Source organism: Miscanthus floridulus, chromosome 17 (genome assembly GCF_019320115.1).
Source record: "Miscanthus floridulus cultivar M001 chromosome 17, ASM1932011v1, whole genome shotgun sequence".
NCBI lineage: Eukaryota > Viridiplantae > Streptophyta > Magnoliopsida > Poales > Poaceae > Miscanthus > Miscanthus floridulus.
This window is the reverse complement of record NC_089596.1, coordinates 104,524,266-104,544,073: the sequence shown is the minus strand read 5'-3', so window position 1 is coordinate 104,544,073 and position 19,808 is coordinate 104,524,266. Positions and strand designations below refer to the sequence as shown.

Sequence of the window (19,808 nt, the reverse complement as noted above, 5' to 3'; positions counted from 1 at the left end):
TTTGTCGATCCGGCCCCTCTGTAATTTCTCGAGAATGTTAGGGCGTCCTCAGTGGCTTGCGAAATTCGTTAGTTGTGTTGCGTCACGTTCTTGTACTATGATATGCTAAAAAAAAGACGCTAGGGCAACTGCCAGGTGCAAGCACCACTGAAGTTGTCCACTGGCGGGCTTGTTGATCGTGGTGGCAGCAACGACATCTCTCAATGTAATTACTTTTAATCTGAGATGTCGGGTCTCAAGCTTAGAGCCGCCCCAAGCTTTTCTTTGTTTAACGCCTTCCCTAAGAGCATCTTTAGCTATCTCCAGATAACATCCCTTGTCTTCGTACAACTGTCATATTGGTGGAGATGGTGCTATTTTCTTGCTCCAGCAGTCCCCAATAGGCTATCTTTTTGTGGGCACCAAAATATTCCTCCCCCCCTCAAATAAAGGAGGAGTTACATCTCCCCCGTTAGGCCCCACTTCCCTGCACACTATGAGCCATGGCCATTGCCTCCACCCACGACACTCAAGTCCTGTCCGCCCTTGGCAACAAGCGCAACAGGCCACGACGTGGCATACATCTCATGATCCCTCATGCTAGTCATAGGCGGAGCCACCACTAGGGCAAGCTAGGGTGGCCGCCCTAGGTCCTCTTGGCTGGGCACCCTATCCCCCCGGAGCTAGCAAGTGGCGAGGCCGAGGAGGCGCCGGCCGCGATGAAGACGGCGGGCGCGCCGCGCGCACGCAGCGAGCCAGCCACATCCGCATTGGGCCTCGATTGGATTGGGCCGTGGCCATCCCTTGCCTAGCAGCCGCCAGTCCAGTCCAGGCGCAGATAGGGAACCGAGGACTCCCGTCTCCCCGCGCATCGCTCGACTGCGCTGTGCCGCACTCCAGGCTCGGTTCACCGCCACCCGCCTCAGCCCTCCCCTCCCCCCCTCCCGCTAACAGCCTCGCCCTCACCGTCGGGCGCTCCTAGGAGGCCAGGCGCCCAGGGCTCAGCACCTCAGCCACTGGCCAGCCCCTATGCGCCCACGCCGCTAGGCCCTAGTCCCCAGTCGGTCGGCCGCTGGCCAACCACTAGGGCCTAGGCAGCCCTGCCCCCACTGGCTGCTGGTTGCAGTTTGCAGGGTTTTCAGATTTTGGTTTGGGGGATTTTAGAATTTTGGTCATTTGGTGATGGACGGGAGAGCAGACGAAGCCATTGTGGGTGGGGGAGGAGACGAAGCTGAAGATCAGACAAACATTTTCAATTTCACTAAGCTAAGAAACTAGGTATTGCCAAATTTATGCTTGATTATTTGATTTTATTACTTATAGTCAAAATTCTATAGTACAAGTTGGTCCTAGGTCATTACTCGGGCTGGATTCGCCACTAATTCTAGTGACGACACCCATGGAGATTGACTTGCACGCCATGCGCACGGTGTGCGTGCTGGGCCACGGCACCATAGGCACGACCTTCCTTGCCATGGATGGCGGCGATCGGGAGGCCTACACACTCAAGGTCTTTTAACAAAGTGCTCCCCTACGACGACGCTGAGGCCGGCGGAGGGCACCGACGTAGCACGATGGCATGCGATGGGAGGTGCCTGTCTTGTCCATGCTCATGCACCTGTACCTGCCGGGATGTGGCCATGGCGTCGGGGTGGAGACAAATTCAATGCAACTGGAGACGGAGCGGTATGGTAGGGGTTGAGGATAAGGGGACGACGCCTGAGCACACATTGAGGGAGACGAGCCGTTGGAGCCTTGGAGCCCACTAGCGACGGTGCCCGAGAGGAGAATTAGGAGCCCACTGGTGGCGGCAGCGAGGGACGTCGGAGAAGAAGAATGCCCGATAGGGAGAAAAAGAAGAAAAAGAGAAAATAAATAAACTAATATTTGACAAGTGGATTCATGTATGTCTTCTCTAATAATCGAAAAGATATCATTGGGTCGTCTTCGTTACCATTTTATTAAGTGACTTGTGTTAAGGAGCTCTAAGTTTTTTTTTGAAAGGCAAGAAGCTCTAAGTTTGAGCGTCCAACGTATACGGTCCACTCCACCTAGGTTAAGACCCTCTATTTTCTACGCTACTAATGCCTTGATCTCACTTTATGACATGAAATTGAAATTATTTTCATGGGCCAAGTTGTAAAAATGTTTGTATCTATACTATAAAATATACAAAGAACTGTTTCTTCCCGAGCGAATGACCTCATGCGAACCCCCGGATTCTATGGCCAGCATAGATACACAAAGCCCCCTTTCTACCTTAAAAGAGAGAGAGAGAGAGAAAAAAGTCCCCTTTCTCCTCCGCATACTCCATCCATACTTAAATCGCGCAGTGCGTGCTCCGTGCTGTGCTGCCTTGGAGCTCAGTCCGCCTCCACCTCGAGGAGACGAAGAAAAAATCCCAACCACCAGATTGATTCGCACACGAAATCAATCACAGTCAAGTATCGTCTCAAGGTCCAAAGATTTTGGTATCCCTGGTCCTGGGAGCTCCAGCTCCAAGCGCTTTAGCTCGATTCAATTCCTTCTTCAATTGCTGTGTGGGCGTCTCTCTCCCTGCCCGAGATGCTGTCTCTGAGCTGCCCAGGGTTGTCGTCCATGAGCAAGACGGCGTTCGACTTGGGGCAGCTGGTGGCTCCCTGCGGCAGCCGCTGTCCCGGCGCGCGGGCGGCGCCCAGACGGCGGCGCACGCCATGTGTTTGCTTCGTTGCCTCACTGGCCACCGCCCAGCCTGGTCTGCTCCTCTCCTCTCTCGTTTTCTGCTGCTTAAGCTTGATTGCCTTGCCGTGTAAAATCCGAGTGCTTTAGCTTGGTTTCAGTGGCAGTGCTGGACTGATGTGCTTACCGCAGGAACTGCGGCTGTTGATGTGCCGGCACGGACGATTCCTGCTGTGACAACAGCAAGCGCCCCTGAACGCATTTCTGTTTCTTCTCTGCTCGAGGTTGTCTCGGACGACTTGCTCAACCTCAACAACAATCTCAAATCGGTGAGCTTATTCTAGAAGCCATATAGTTTAGGGTCCTTTTCCTTCTCCTCCTTTTCAGAATTCAGAGAACGCATGTTTAGGCTATGCGCGCGTGAACTGTCAAATTTCTCTTTTTTCGTGATTGCGATTGATAACCATATATAGTTATGATTGTGACTTATGGGGAAGGCCATTAATGCATACTCATATTCTACATTTGGCTGCACATTTGCTTTGGTGTTTCTTTAGAACGTGTTTTCAAATCTATAACCGTCATGTTAACGGGCTACATCATCTGAAATTACCTTTGTCTTTAAGTAAAATATTCCAGTAGAATGTGTTCCTAGCTCATGGAATTTCCGGTAAAATATTCAATGAAACTCTAAAGTAAAATAAGTAACCATCATATGCTCACCATGAGTGTGCATGGTTGCACCTGATCTTTGAAGTGCCCTGCAAGATGACAGGAATACAGAGATGACTAAAGGCATTAAAAGCCGCCTCCATCCCTTTCAAGGGGATATGTGTTTCTTCATGTATTTTATCTCATATTTTGATGACTTGGAGCTTAGAGCACTAAGAGTGGGCTGATGGATTTTGCAGTTCTGCTCGCTCTAACTTGTCATTTTTTTGTGGCCTCCATAACTTCCACCACTGGGCTTTTTTGTCCTTTTCTGCAAACTTCAGTTTATTTCTTGAATTTTGACATTCTTCGAGAACTTATATATTTTTTAATGTTTCATGGATCCATCAATCCAACTAAAATATCAAATAAGGCTGATTTTTTTTGCTCGAACATGTACAGTGTAGAACTGAAAATAAGAAGTACAGTCAATACTTGAGCACTTTCGCAGTCCTCATGATTCCTAGGCTCCACCAGGCCTCCGAAGTTTTTTCTTTGACATGTTCCTCAAGTGTTCTTAGTTCATGGAATTTCTTTAAGACAAAATATTCTCATGAAACTCCAAAGTAAAATAAGTAACATCATATGCTATCAGCAACTGTCCAATTCCATGGTTGCTCCGGCTCTTTGAAAGTGGCCTGCAAAATGACAGGAATACATATAGACATTAATAGTTTCTTCCATCCCTTTCAAGGGGACATGTATCTTCTTCATGTAGTGGTCTCATATTTTGACAAGTTGGAGCTCAGAACACCAGAAGTGGCCGGTGGAGTTTGCAATTCTGCTTGCTATAACTTGTCAATTTTTTGTGGCCTCCATAACATCTTCCACTGCCCTTTTTGTCCTTTTCTGCAAACTTTTAGTTTCTTCAATGTTAACATGCTTCGAGATTTTTTTTTAAGTTTAGTTTCAGGCATCCATCTATACAACTAAATCTCAAGTAGGGCTGAAAGTAAGAAGTGCACACACTCATACTTCAGCGCTTCCCCACTCCTCATGTAGTCATATCTAGGATCCACCAGGCCTATGACATTGACTCAAAGTGAGTCACAATTAGTCAATTATTATTTTCTAAAGTTGTGATGTCCAGTGGCAGAGCTTAGTTAGGACCAAAGAGAGCCATGGCCACCCCTAAGCTAGACAAATTCTTAATGGAGTATTTATTTTCATTCATTTAAGCGCTGACAAGATACTAATCTGCAATGTTTTCAAGTCGTCTAGTCGACTCTGGTCGCCGTGGGACCAACCAGACGATTAGTCGCGATTAGTCGTCGACAAGGACGACCAGTCGAGTCTGGTCTGGGCAGTGTGCACACCTACCATCATTGGAGGAAGAGCTCATCTTCGTGAGCTAGGGGGGAGCAGAGGCGCAGAGCCAGGGAAGAGCTTCACCAAGAGGCGTGCTGGCTGGGGAAGAGAAGCAGAGAAGAGAGAAAGAGCAGAGCAGCAGCAGCCGTCATGCACAGGAGCAAAGAAGAGAGAAAGACCAGAGCAGCAGCAGCCGTCACGCACCGGAGAGAATGAGAGATGGGAACCCTAGAGACTTGGCCTCTATATATATTACAGACCCTAGCGGGCCAAATTGGCAGCCCAACTACTCACCTGGAAGCCCAGTCAGGCAAGCCCAAAGAAGGCAGTGCCCAGCTTGGTCGTGCAGCCCCTGGTCGGACGATTAATCGTGATTAGTCGTCCACTAGTCGAGCTAATCGAGTCGAAGTCTCTAATCGAGGTCATGGTACCGACCAGACCGACTAATCGCGATTAATCGGACGACTTGAAAACATTGCTAATCTGTCCCCACTGTACTTCCATTTCATGATATATTGTCCCCACTCTTTTCCTGTCTTGGACTAAGACCTTGAGCTTTGACAATATAATAAGTTTCATGACACAACAATTCTCCTAAACGCTTAAGGTTTTGGGAAAGGTGGACGATATACATATACTCATACTACACATTTTTGGTTGAATGCAAAGAATATTTTCCTTAAGAACTTCTTGGACTAAGGCCTTGAGCTTTGACAACATAATAAGTTTCATGCACACAGCAACTTTCCTAAACGCTTAAGGTTTTGGGAAAGGTGGACGATATGCTCATACTACACATTTTTGGTCCTGAATGCAAAGAAAATTCCTTCAGAACTATATGATGATACATCGCAGCTTTACAATCCATCTATAGATCTTTCTTCTTCATATAAATAAGGCCTAAAGTTTCAGAGCATTAAAATCAAATAACATGCTTGCTCTAATTTGCAATCTGCAACAGCCGTACACATGACTGCTGAAGATTATTTTAGCAGTTCGTGCTTAATGAGCTCCTATCTGCCACAGTGATAACTGATATAACTTCAACAGCTTGTTGGTGCAGAAAATCCAGTTTTAGTTTCTGCAGCAGAACAAATTTTCGGTGCTGGTGGAAAGAGATTAAGACCAGCATTAGTTTTTCTGGTGTCCAGAGCAACTGCTGAATTAGCTGCTTTGTCGTAAGTTCCTTTCTCTGCTATAGATGTACCACTTTGTATCAGGATTTTTGATATTGAACACACAGATATTTCGGTTTTGCAATCCAGGGAGCTAACTACAGAACATCAGCGCTTGGCTGAGATCATAGAGATGATTCATACTGCAAGTCTAATACATGATGATGTCATAGACGATAGTGGGTTGCGAAGAGGTATGTACAATGTTTTTTTTTCAGGAACAAGTCAGCCGTATTGTCAATAGAAAACCGTTCTTTCATTATGCTCTTTTCTATTTTTATTTTAGATCTCTTAGAAACGTTTGTTTAATGTTTTTTGGGCATGGCTGTGCATGGTTGTACTTCAACCTTCTATTGTTTTCTTTTTGCGTTTGAACTCTGGAGACATATGTTACATTGGAAATTCATTTGTCATTTTTACACCTCTCTTTAGTCTTTGCTATTCCTTGTTGCACTCACAATACCGGAAGCCTTTTTTCTCTTCTCGAGAATCGAAATGAAGGAAACATATTCCTTAACACATTGACATTCACTTCATCATAATGTAATGGTTTTGTGAGGGTATCAATAAGTTGACCGGTTTATTCTAAATTAGATTGGATCATTTGCAAGAAAAGAAACAATCCATCAGCTTTTCTATGTCACAGGGTAGCTGTGCTTACTAGTGATCTTGTGTACAGTATTTTTTCATGAGCAAATCAGCCATATTGTCAATAAAAAAAACATTCTTTCATCACATTATTTTTTTATTTTTAATTGAAAACCTCTTGGAAGCATTTGTTTAATGTTTTCTGGGCATGGATGTCCATGGTATTTCTAAATTCTATTGATACTCTTAGCCCTTGTACTTTGGAGACATAGGTTAGTTTGGAAACCCGTGCTTCATGTTTAGCTCTCTTTACTAATTACCTTGTTGCATTCGTGATACAGGAAGCTTCATCTTTGTTTCCTTTACCCTCAATGCTATTCATCATACTTCATAATGTAATGGTTTGGTGTGGGGACCAAGGCCAATAAGTTGACCTATTTATTCTAAACTAGATCTGATCATTTGCAGGAAAAGAAGCAATCCACCAGCTCTATGGCACACGGGTGGCTGTGCTCGCTGGTGATTTTATGTTTGCACAGTCTTCTTGGTTTCTTGCAAACCTAGAAAACATTGAAGTTATCAAGCTCATCAGCCAGGTACTAAAGGATTCAACCAGGCTGTGATCTCTTCATTTAAATAAAAATTTCGTGCTTTGTTTACCTGAATGGAGGAAAAAAAAACGATGTGCTAACAGGTAATCAAGGATTTCGCCAGCGGCGAGATAAAACAGGCATCTACGCTCTTTGATTGCGACGTCACCCTCGACGATTATCTGCTGAAGAGCTACTACAAAACCGCTTCTCTGATCGCAGCAAGCACAAGGTCCGCCGCCATATTCAGCGGCGTGGACACCACCATCTGCGAGCAGATGTTCGAGTACGGCAGGAACCTGGGGCTCTCCTTCCAGGTGGTGGACGACATCCTCGACTTCACCCAGTCAGCGGAGCAGCTCGGGAAGCCAGCGGGGAGCGACCTGGCGAAGGGAAACCTGACAGCCCCCGTGATCTTCGCGCTGAGAGACGAGCCACGGCTGCGTGAGATCATCGACTCCGAGTTCAGCGAGCCTGGTTCCCTGGCGACCACGGTCGAGCTCGTCCACCGGAGCGGCGGGATCAGGAGGGCACAGGAGCTCGCGGAGGAGAAAGGTGAGCTGGCGATACAGAGCCTGCAGTGCCTCCCGAGGAGCGAGTTCAGAAGCGCCCTCGAGAGGGTGGTGCAGTACAATCTCCAGCGGATTCAGTAGGTATACTTACCGGCTCCACGCCGTTTCTCTCGTTCTCTGAAAGATCCGGGGGGCTCCATGTGGATGTAGAGCAACTCCTGCCGGAACCCATGTTGTTTAGTGGCACCATGTTGGCTCCGGGGAGATGATTGGCACAGCAGCATCACATGCGAGTGTGCAACCGACACTGCCGCGTACCCACCAACCTCGTGGGAACTGGAGCATTTTGTTTCTGCCGCTGGTGTCATGTATATTGTATTGTATCTGCAAGGGGAATAGGAAAAGAAGGCAGGCAGCGTATATTATTGTATAGTTGGCTCTCCATTTCTTTGGGCATAAAGCTTGGCGTGCAGTAGTTCTAATATTCTGTTGTTGTTGTAACTACAAACAGATAAACTGTTCTGGACGACCACGACGTTGATAATTTATTTATGTATATGCAATACATCCTGATCATGGAATATACTGCTGGGATGTATGCATGATGAGTAGGCTGGTTTCACCATCATCAGCTGATGGTGATGCTGATTCTGTGGTGCCTGCCTGTGCGCGTTGCGGCTTTGCCTACCAGTGCCATTCCCCTGTTCTGTCTTCTGTGGTGGTGGTGCGCTGCTGTCTGGTCCGTCCGTGTGAATCAGGCGTTGCTGGTTCGGTTGGGTTGGGTTGGGTTTCTTTTTCTGGTGGTCGGTGTTGCTGGCCATTCTTTTGTGGTGATGATGAAGTGAGCGCCATTCCGACGCGACGTCCAACAGATCCTGTGACGGTCACGGCCGGTCGTCCTCTCCTTTTTCCCGAGGACCGGTAGACGCCTGCACAATGGCTATTTTTGCCGCCACCATCACCAGCAGTCCGGCCGTCACGGCGGTCAGTAAATATATACGTCCACGACCCCGTGCGATCTCCGGCCAGTTATCCTGGGTCGCCGTGAAATCTGAATGGCCACCCAGATCGATCGACCTGTTCGAGTCCGGCCGGTGCTGGTTCGTTGTTAGAGAAAAAACACTACTGATAAGTTCTGACTGAAACCAACAAGCGAACACACTAATGACTACGACTACTTATGGCGGACACCGCACGTGCTGTAGCTGTACAGTACAGCGCTCGCAGGTCGGCGGCGCCCATGTGTCGCTGCTGCTGCTGCTGCTGCATCCCGTCCCGCGTACGGCGTACCTGGTCCGTGTCCGATCCGGCGCAACGACGCTGCTGGGTGGGTTTCGGCAGATCCTGCCCTCCCTCTCGCGGCGTCACGGCGTCAGGCACAAGAGCAGTGAGCACCGACTAGGAGTAGGTTATTGGCGGCTGGCTGCACGGGCACGGGTCGCCAAAGTTTGATTTGAAGGCAAGCTTGCTATTAGTTGGCGTTTCAATTCCATCACAGGCGCCTGCCACCTAATTACACACACTACTATCCACCAGACCACCACCCACGGCGACGGGTGCGGGATGCTCTTGGTAAAGAACGCCCCATCGGCCATCGCAAGCGCAAAATGCAAATGACATGCGCCGACACTAACGCAACAGAGACTAGTTATCTGTTACAGCGACGGCTCGTGGTTGTTGTGGTGTGCCGCTAGGTTATGGCCCCGTTCGGCCGACAGAATTTTGATTGAAACCGGCTGAAAACACTGTTCCGCCTGAATTATTGTAAGAGAAAAATACTATTCCGGCTAAAAAAAAAGAGTCGAACAAACCGAATATGGGGTAAGCCGAACGGGACCTATACGCCACTGAATGTATCATAGCTCTACGAAATACAGTAGAGCTACTTATGTAGTCGTTGAACCTCCATGTGATACATCAACCGCCTTTATAACATTATGCTTTCTCTGTCACTAAACAAATCAATTTCTAGAGTTATCTCAAATCAAACTCGTGTAAATCTGACCGATATATATATATATATATATATATATATATATATATATATATATATATAAGAGAATCTATATCTCTTATCTATAACACCAAGTACTTATATAGATTATAAAAGCATACATTTTAGGGTGTACCTAATAATACTGATTCTATGTCATAAATATCAGTATTTTTTCTATAAATCTATAGAAATTATATAAAAAAATGACTTGAATAAATATCGGTATATACTATTGTAAAAATGGAATTTGGACAGCGTGTTTTCAAAAGCCACAGGCGTTGGTAAGCTCGAAGGAGGTGGAGCGGTAGATGCACGGGCGGTGGATGGATCACACAAAGATGCAGATCGGACGGTGGGCAAGCGTCCAGCACGCCACCCACCCGCACCCACTGCCCGGGCCCCCATCATATAACGGCAACAAGCCACGAGCAACACGAAAGAAATCTCCCGTCCCCCTCCGCCTTGCCTTCTCTCCTGGACGCCCCTTCCCTCGAGGGCGCTGCACGCTTGCACGCGGCAGGCGGCGAGATCGGGCGGAGGAGCCCTACTACCCCTCGCCGCGCGGCCGCCGTCCCACGTCCCGGCGTGCTGGGGGGCTTGCTCGCCCCCTGATCCCGCCCGCGCGCGGCGTCTCGAGGGCCGGCGGTGCCGCCGCCGCAGCGTAGGCGGGTGCTGAGTGCGGCGGAAGCGAGGGGCGCGGGGTTTTCGTTTGGCACCGGCGGTGGGGCGGGAGATCCGGCCAGCGGGGATGCAGCAGGACCAGCGGAACAAGGTGGGCGCTTCTCCTCCTCCCGCTTCGTGGTGCTTGCTCGTAAATTTCGCTATGTTGCTTGCGAACGTTATAAAAAATGTTTCATGTCGGTTTGGGTTCTGGGTTCCTGATAGTGCGCGAGCCATCGATCGATTAATTTACGGAACACCTCTACTTTGCCTTTATTTTTTCTATATTTTTTGAATTTTTATGTCTGTTTTATTTAAAAGTTTTGACGGGACTCAACTCGACTCTACTCTTCCATGTTCATATCATTGGCGGAGTCTAAATTCGATCTGGACATCGCTTTGAATTGATGATGTAATGAAAAGGTCAAATGCCGCGTGAGCTGAACAGGGTGAGTTGCAGACAGCTCTGATCTCACATGCAAAAGTTGACCATTTTTCGTGCCGCTTCGAGATGCCATCTGTCCCCCGGATTAAACAGCACCGCGGCCTGTTGCCTTGGCCCTGTACTCCTGTCGGTGCGCATAGCTGCTCGTTTCCTTTGCTTGCGGTGTTCGTCGGACACGCCCACGAGGAGGAGACGATTCCTTAGTAAAAGTTAAACTGTTACTTTTTGTGCACACGGTTACTGCCTTATGAGAGTTTCTGTCCGTTCGCAACCTATTCATGTATCTGTCTGCAATGGTTTGGCAACCCCTTCCATTTGTTGACCCGTTTCGGTTTCCCAAATTGAGCATTCAAGTCCTCTGCAGTGGGGGGTTTCTCGAAACAGTTCATTGATCTAATGTGCGCAATTCGTGTTGCAGACTTCTGCAGAGGCCGACTTCTTCACAGAGTACGGGGATGCAAACCGGTACAAGATCCAAGAAGTCATTGGTAAGGGAAGCTATGGGGTTGTCTGCTCTGCCATTGATCTTCACACTCGGCAGAGAGTGGCGATCAAGAAGATACACAATATCTTCGAGCACGTCTCCGACGCAGCGAGGATCCTCCGTGAGATCAAACTTCTGAGGCTCCTGAGGCACCCTGATATTGTTGAGATCAAGCACATTATGTTACCTCCATCGAGAAAGGACTTCAAGGATATTTATGTTGTTTTTGAGCTTATGGAGTCCGACCTCCACCAAGTTATAAAGGCCAACGATGACTTGACCAAGGAGCATTACCAGTTCTTTCTCTATCAGTTACTTCGGGCCCTCAAATACATTCATACTGGTATGACACTTCTCCCGCTGTTTATGCCAGCCATTTCCCTAAATCTCCCAAAGATGGGAGTGTGCATTTTAGTTCAGTCATGTATGGCTGGTCATAATCCCTTTCATCTCCTTTTACGTTGCAACTCACAGTGAGCATTTGATTGCATAGTGTACCTTTTGTAGCCATAGTTTATGCTGATTCTGAACTTACATAATTGCAGCTAATGTTTATCACCGTGACCTGAAGCCCAAGAATATTTTAGCAAACTCTAACTGCAAATTGAAAATATGTGACTTTGGACTAGCCCGAGTCGCATTCAATGATACCCCAACTACAGTCTTCTGGACGGTATGTAAGAAACAAAGAGTCAGCTCTTTTTTCATTGGATTCAGATATAATGTATATCGCGTATTGATACATATGCCCTGCAGGATTATGTTGCAACAAGGTGGTACAGAGCTCCAGAGCTCTGTGGATCTTTCTTCTCCAAGGTGAGCTTTCTAGTTACATACCATTTACTTATTATATTCACTAATAAGCAATGTTTGATGGTCCCATAATATGAATTACCAATTATGATTATTTGAGAATACTATTCGCTTATGTTTTCCTCCTTGACAATGAATTCTATCATGGTTGCTATTACATTTTACTCTTACCGTTGCCTTGTTACTTATTGGTAGAATTTGGTAGGAGCTCCAACTCATGTGGAGATGCTCTTTAGTGTCTTGTTTGAATGGTTCTATTCTATCCAAATACCATGAATCTGGATAAAGATTCTCATAGTAATTTCACATGAAATATATTCATTAAACTCTGTCCTTTATAGGTACAGATATAAATTTCTTTTTGGTTCTGTATGCCATTTTCATTATGTAGTTTATTTTTATGCATGGATCAATCTCATTGATATTTACCTTTTTTTGTCCCTATTATGCACAATTAGGAACCAATAACCCGCTGAATTGCAGCTTTACAATAATGAAATGAACATTTCTTACTATTAATAATGCTTCGATTTTTATATAAATTATTGCCAGACTGTCTATAATCTGAATATGCTTTATATTGTCGTTATCCCCCAAAAATGCAGTATACACCAGCTATTGACATTTGGAGCATTGGATGCATATTTGCTGAGGTGTTGACAGGGAAGCCTTTATTTCCTGGTAAAAATGTTGTTCATCAGCTAGATTTGATGACTGATCTTCTAGGCACACCGTCAATAGATACAATTTCTCGGGTATAATGCTATAACCAAGGAAACTCTATTTTTAGTTCGTCTCATGGCTCAGTGACTCCAAAGTTGAACTTGGTTTTTTTTATTCCTTTTCAGGTTCGGAATGAGAAAGCAAGAAGGTACTTGAGCAGCATGAGAAAGAAGGACCCTGTTCCATTTTCTCAGAAGTTTCCCAGTGCAGATCCTTTGGCACTTAAACTAATAGAAAAGCTATTAGCGTTTGATCCAAAGGACCGTCCAACAGCAGAAGAGGTAGTCCTTTGCTGCTGTCTCATCTTAAAACCTTTTGTGTCTAATTTTTCTCTATGGAACTAGATCTGTGATGCTGCTTTCAACCTTACTTTTGTAATCCTAAGTATTTGTGACATTTCTTTCAATATATGTATTGTTTCAGGCATTGTGTGATCCATACTTCAAAGGTCTTGCCAGGGTTGAAAGAGAACCATCCTGTCAGCCAATCAGAAAAGTGGAATTTGACTTTGAGCACAAAAGAATTTCAAAGGAAGAGATAAGAGAGTTGATATTCCGTGAGATACTGGAATATCACCCACAATTGCTGAATAGCTACATTAATGGCACAGAGAGGACAACCTTTCTCTACCCAAGGTTTTAGCTTTTCTGTGTTTGCACATGTATGTTGCTTTGCGCATGCATGTATTTACTCATGTATCTGTTCCTTTGATGGAAACACTTGCTGGCTATTTTTTATGCAGTGCTGTTGATCAATTTAAGAAGCAGTTTTCTCATCTTGAAGAGAGTGGTGGTAACAGCCCATCAGTTCCAACAGACAGGAAACACGCATCCCTTCCCAGGTAATAGGGCATCAAAGTCTTGATTTCATTCGCAGGCTACTTTGAGGTGCACTTTCAAGTACATGTACATCTTAGTTTGTCTCCATATTAAGGTTCTCCCTTGTGGCCTGAGTGCCCAATGGTAAGAAGAGCCATCCTTCTGGGTTGGGTATGAGTTTGTTGTTAGGATGTTGATACCTGAGAGCGAAGTGACCAAGGCTAGATGATCATGGGAGTTCAAACTTAAAAAGATAAAATCGTAGTTCTGCTGGATAATTTCAAAGTTCCTATACATGGTCTTGAATGCAAGATAAGGCCAGGCACCAGAGGTGTTTCCAGCAGTACTCAGTGGTCTCAATGTTCTAGGATTGGGGGTGCACATGTTCTCGAATTCGGAAGTCAACTGTACAATGCTTCACTGGCATCTTACAAGTCATTTTTTTTTTCTGAAATCAAAACTGTCAGTTGATTAGTATGCCTTCAGAATGTTCATAAACAGTTGCTCCACTTGTCTGTGCTTCTGTCCTTTTGTCACTGTAATTTAGTTGAGTGAAAGCTTTTGTTTTTGTTTTGCTAATCTGCAGCTTCATTTTGTAGGACTACTGTTGTTCACTCGAATCCAATTCCTGCCAAGGAACAACCTCTTGCTGCCTCATCAAGGGTTAGACCAGTCTCTGATGATTCATGTAAGAATCCTTGGGAGAAAGGAAGTGGTCCTGGAAATGTTCCCAGGGCATCTCTGGCTCCACAAGGGCTGCAAGCACAAGCAGGTATTTCTGTGTTCACTTATTGCTAGTTACTCTCTCTGTTTCAAATTGTAAGTCGTTTTGGTTTTTCTAGGTACATAGTTTTTTCTATGCATCTTGATATACACTATGTTTAGATACATTGTAAAAATTACGTATCTACAAAAGCCAAAATGACTTATAGTTTGGAATGGGGGGGGGGGGGGGAGTACTACAAATGATTTGTTGATATTTTTCGACTTACAATGGCCCTTCTGCGATTTTTTTCCCTATTTGCCAGCAGGATCAGTAAGAGTTAATGGCTCAGTGATGAATTCAGGGTATCATCCTCATCAACAAATCCCACAAGCATACCGTTACCGCCAAATGCCTGCAACATTGGACGGTACCAACCCATCACAGGCCATGGGAGGTTACACACTGCAGTCGCAGCAGGCTTATGCTTGTGCAAACAGCAAAGGCTCGCCCGATGTGGCTGTGAACATGAGAGCACCCCCCTTCCATCTCCCAGCTGGACCAAAGAATAATAACCCATTAGATAGAATAGCAACTGACACCGACATATACACAAGATCCCTTAACGGCATTGTTGCTGCCGCCACGGCATCAGTAGGCGCTGGCGCTCACCGAAACGTTGGCGTCGTGCCATCTGGCATGTCAAGGATGTATTAGCTGCTGATATGCTGGCCACAGCTTCTCCAGGACTAGCCTGCAAGAAGTGGCGTATGGTATTAGTAGTAATTCATAAGAGGTGATCACATAGAGTCTTGGACTCTTCAACATGTTGTTTTTACGCCATGTATTGAGGCGAAAATGTGCCAGTTTGCGCACAGCTGAAGTCTGAAGGATTGATCAATTCATTTAATTCAATGGAAATTACGTATTTGTTGATAGTAAAAGGATGCTAATCCAAGGGAAAGGCTGGAGATATTCTGACATAAATGCAACATTTGCCGTTGCCCGTTGCAGTGGTGCGCCCCTTTGCAACGTACGTCTTAGGCCTTGTTTAGATCACTTCAAAGTTCCCAAGTTTTCTCACTCTCTCTTCATCACATCAATTTTTGGACATATGTATGGAGCATTAAATGTAGATAAAAAAAATAACTAATTGCACAGTTTTATTGTAAATCACGAGACGAATCTTTTGAGACTAGTTAGTCTATGATTGGACAAAGTTTGTCAAATACAAACGAAACGTGCTACAGTGTCCAGATTGCAAAAATTTGCAATCTAAACATGGCCTTATTCGATATATCTTGAAAGCTAACCTGTCTGAGTTCCAATTGCCATCGTCCAGCGCCATTAAGCTTGCAACTCCAGCGCCATTAGCTTACAATTGCAACGGAGAGAGTACTAATATAATGCCCAGCAAAAAGCGAAAAGTAGGAATCTTTTGTTCTAGATATTATTTATTAATAAACTGTACTCCCTCCATCTCAGAAATAAGTTCGTTTTGGACATGATTTAGGATACCAAACAGTGATTAATTAGTGTGTATTTTTTCCTATTCTCTTATTAAATAGGGTTCCGGGTAGCATTCTTAGGGCATGTACAACTCACAGACGGGGGTCATTTGCAACACCCTCGAATCTAGCAAACAGACAGCTAAAAAGACAGGTCGTACAATGGAGAGTCTGTTGCAGTGTCTGCAAGCTGTTTAATGCTTTGCATGTAGCTAGATCAACCGTGAATACTATTTTGTATACCATTGTGTTGCTATTTGATAGAAATGGATCAAAAATAAATTAGATGAACATGATTACAATATTTATTTTAAAACCATCAATATAAATTAATATAAGTCATATATTTTTTTTAAAAAATGGAACACTATGTAAGCCTGCACACTAGTTTCAGAAATCAACATGACAGCTCCATACATCAACTTACCTCCGTACATCATGAGAGGAAACAAAATCATATGGCAACTCAGCTAATTTAAAAGAAAAAAAATGATAGCATGCAACATGTTGATATGATCTCAGTGGTTGCTCTGGACTTGGCGCGCAAAGAAACCTCGCGAGCGCCGTGCGGGATCCGAACGCGGGGGCGAGTCGCGGAGACGAAGACCTACAACGCTGCTGCGCTCGTTGGTTCCGCCTCGGAGCACGGGACGAGCGTCTGCAAGCCGAGCCAAGGACTTTTTCGCAAAAATGACGTCTCCGAGACGGGGTACAGAGGCCGTTTCGCGTGCCCTTACGACAAATGTTCGTAGCTGGGGTGGTAGGCGCGCCTCCTCCGGAGGCTGGGATGGGCACCGTTGGATCCCTACTGGCCGCAGTATTTTTGCAGAGAGAATTTTGCATGCACTGTGCGGCTCGTATTGGCCTTGCAAGCTGCTGGCCGCGTTAATTACTCCGTAGAAACGAAGAGGCGTTAGTTACCAGTAGTATACGCGGGGGCAAACTCGTCACATTTTACCGTGGACCACTTAAAACGAATTCATCTGTTAAAGAGTTAAATATACCGTAGGTCCATTAATTTTTGTTGGTGTGTTATTCAGGTCCACATCAATTTTTAAATTGTATTTTTGAGTCTATTAATTTTTTTTTGGTGTGTTATATAGGTCCATCAACTTTTAAACTGTATTTTTTGGTCCATAAACTTTTTAACGGTTCATCGTAGGTCCATACTCCTTCGTTTAGCAAATAGATCTGATATGACAGGCCAAAAAAGCAGCCACCATGAAGTACAGGACGAGATCACCGTCCTGAGATAATCTTTAATGAGCTTGTTCGCTGGTTGATTTCTGGGCTGATAAGCCTAGTTGGTGCTGGTTTGTTGTGAGAGAAAAACACTGTTGGCTGACTGATAAGCACTGGCTGAAACCAACAAGCGAACAAATTGAATACGAAGAACATCTAGGGTTTTTTGAGCGGCGGCTCAACGGGGAATAAACTTCACAATAAAATCCAGTCTAATTTACCCGGTACAAGGTCAAAGGCCACAAGTATAGGCACGCAGGCCACCTGAACCAAACAAAACTCGGACTCCACCAACTCAACTAGAACCGATTGAACCTGAGTCCCTGATTCGACTAACATGCATGTCACGACCAAACGCGGCCATCAATTTGATTCACGTACACAGGTGCACACATGCACTAAAAGCTAGATGCTAGATAAAAGATCGTGTATCACAACTGGATAGGAAACTAATGCATGAAAATAATAAAATACTGCGACAAGGATGCTAATCACGTTGGGAAAACTCTATTGATGATCTCCACCTCTTTAGAATTAGTACTATGTATTTTGTTTGCTTCATTTTCTCTTCCTTTCCACGCAATAATAAGGCACCTCTATAAATATCTTTGATGACAGTCCAGCAGTTGTAAATTTCTCTATTCCCACAATATATTTATCCTTAAAAATAATAGTCCCAAATTTAAGACTGATGATATTAACGAATTACCAGTTGCTATATTTGAATTATTGCTAGACAAGTCTTCATGAACATCTTGAGGGGCTATGGACTCATCACCTACTCCATGGTGGCTTTGCCATGTCAGATCTATTCACTAAACGAAGGGGTATGGATCTACGGTGAACCAGTTAAAAAATTTAGAGACCAAAAAATGCAATTTAAAAGTTGATGGACCTGGATGACACCACCAAAAGTTAATGGACCCCAAAATGCAGTTTGAAAGTTGATAGACCTGGATGACACACCACCAAAAGTTAATGGACCCAAAAATATAATTTGAAAGCTGATAAACCTAGATAACACACCACTAAAAGTTAATAAAACTACGGTGCATTTAAACTTCTAGAACGAGCTCTTTTGTGGGACGGAGAGAGTATATGTTTTGTTTTTACGCTCGACGATTTACAATTCGGCTATTCCAAGATTTTTTGCATGCTTGCAGGAAAAACTGGCCGATCTTTGGTGTTTTTTTTTTTTGAACCTGCAATCTTGGTTTCCAACACACACTTTGTTTTTTTATCCAAAACACACACACTTTGTTTGCCCCGGCGGCGTAGCATGGTTTTTATCCAAAAACTCACACACACATCGTTTGCCCCCGGCGGCGTAGCATGTTGGGCCTCGTAGAAGCTCGGCTCAAACCAAAATAAGGAAATGGCGAGGGCCCAAACAAGGAAACAAACATACGTCCGGATCGCCGCCCTCCACAATGTGCTGTTTCCTTCTTTTTTTTTAAAAAAAAACATAGAACCGTTCACGATTTGTATTTGTTGTTTCCTGACGCGAGAAAAGAAGTAGGAGTAGAGAAAACAAAGGAATCAATAATCGATCAAAATCAAAATCGCAAAAGGATGTTCACTTTTCCTTGTACACATACATGGCAAGAGCCAAGAGGGAATCGTTTTTCTTTTTGCTGAAGGTTAAGAGGGGATCAAAATCGCAAAGGCTGTTTATATTTCCATGTATATACATCACTAGTACCTCATGCATGTGCCCTATATAATAAAACCCAAGCAATCCTTGCTTACCTTTACTACCAAACAAACATTCTAATACGTCTCTCCCTTTCAATTCAAAAGGATCGGATCGGATCCAATATGGCGGCCAGGAGCCTCAGCGTCGGCCTGGCAGCGGCCGTGTTCTTGTTCGTCGTGCTCTTTGCTTCACCTGCACAATGTAAGCGTGTAGATTACAACCTTTGTTGGTCTCTGCATGCCATTTATGCCATGTGTATCTATGAATTTGATTTGCAGGTCGTCGAGGGCTACTTGATCAGGTCGGAAGTCCAGTGAGGTACCCAAGCGATCATGCTACTACTACCGCGGTCGTCAACTCCACGGCACTAGATGGGAGCAAGTTCACGGTGATATTTTGTGTCCTAAGGCTGTGTGGCAAACGAGACTGCTATTGTTGCGAGACTGGAGATTCCTGCTACTACTCACGGAAACAGTGCCAGGCCAACTGCGACAGCTGCGACCCCAAGTGCCCGCCGCCGCGGTTGCCCCTGCAGTAATCGGCGCAAAGGGCATGCCAGTCCGGCACACAACCGTCTGATCTGGAGCATCTCGGCTCATGGCTATCTGCCTTCTGAAATCCACCGTCTTGAAACATCCTTATATATGTCCCAAAGATTTGATGTTTTAATATTTTAAATTTAAGATTTAATAGCTTCATGTGCTCTGTACTTTCGTTTTTTTAATAAACTAGCAAATATGTCCGTGTGTTGCAACAGAAGAACATAAGCTATCGAATATATAGGAATGCTGAGAAAATAAGCTATCGAATATTCGTGGAAAATGAGAATAAAGAATGTTATATAGCTATTTGTATTTTATCCTTCTATAAAATTTTTAAACTAATTTATTTTACAATGATCATGACGTCCATAATATATAATATAAAAATTTAATATTGATAATATTTGAGATCTGCAAAGGTGGCTCTGATTCGTGTACCGGCTGCATGGCAAGCACCGAGCCTATACATGATTTTTTTTTTCAATTAAATAAAAGGCAAAGTTCCTGTTTAGTTGTAACCGTTTCCTTAGCGGAAAGTTGTTAGTGTCCGACCCGAACTCCGCAGACGTGGGTGTCGGACGCTGCAGGCGGGCCGAGCGATTAGTTAACGCCGATAACTCTTCATACTTTTTATTAGGTTGTAGTATTTGTGTGAAT

At 44.8% G+C, this 19,808-nt stretch overlaps 1 protein-coding gene across 1 annotated transcript; it reads left to right on the top strand.

Moving 5' to 3' along the window:
- Nucleotides 1–2,244: 2,244 nt before the first annotated feature.
- On the top strand, nt 2,245–15,107 carry LOC136516133 (mitogen-activated protein kinase 10-like). The gene is made up of 17 exons (XM_066509516.1): nt 2,245–2,713; nt 2,830–2,966; nt 5,707–5,834; nt 5,922–6,025; nt 6,888–7,015; nt 7,114–7,658; nt 8,134–8,260; nt 10,206–10,289; nt 11,041–11,449; nt 11,652–11,779; nt 11,863–11,922; nt 12,525–12,674; nt 12,768–12,923; nt 13,066–13,277; nt 13,385–13,483; nt 14,060–14,232; nt 14,489–15,107. Exons 1-17 carry the CDS (start codon nt 2,545–2,547, stop codon nt 14,878–14,880), a joined length of 3,201 nt encoding a protein of 1,066 aa, XP_066365613.1. The 5' UTR covers nt 2,245–2,544; the 3' UTR covers nt 14,881–15,107.
- The last annotated feature ends 4,701 nt before the right edge of the window (nt 15,108–19,808 follow it).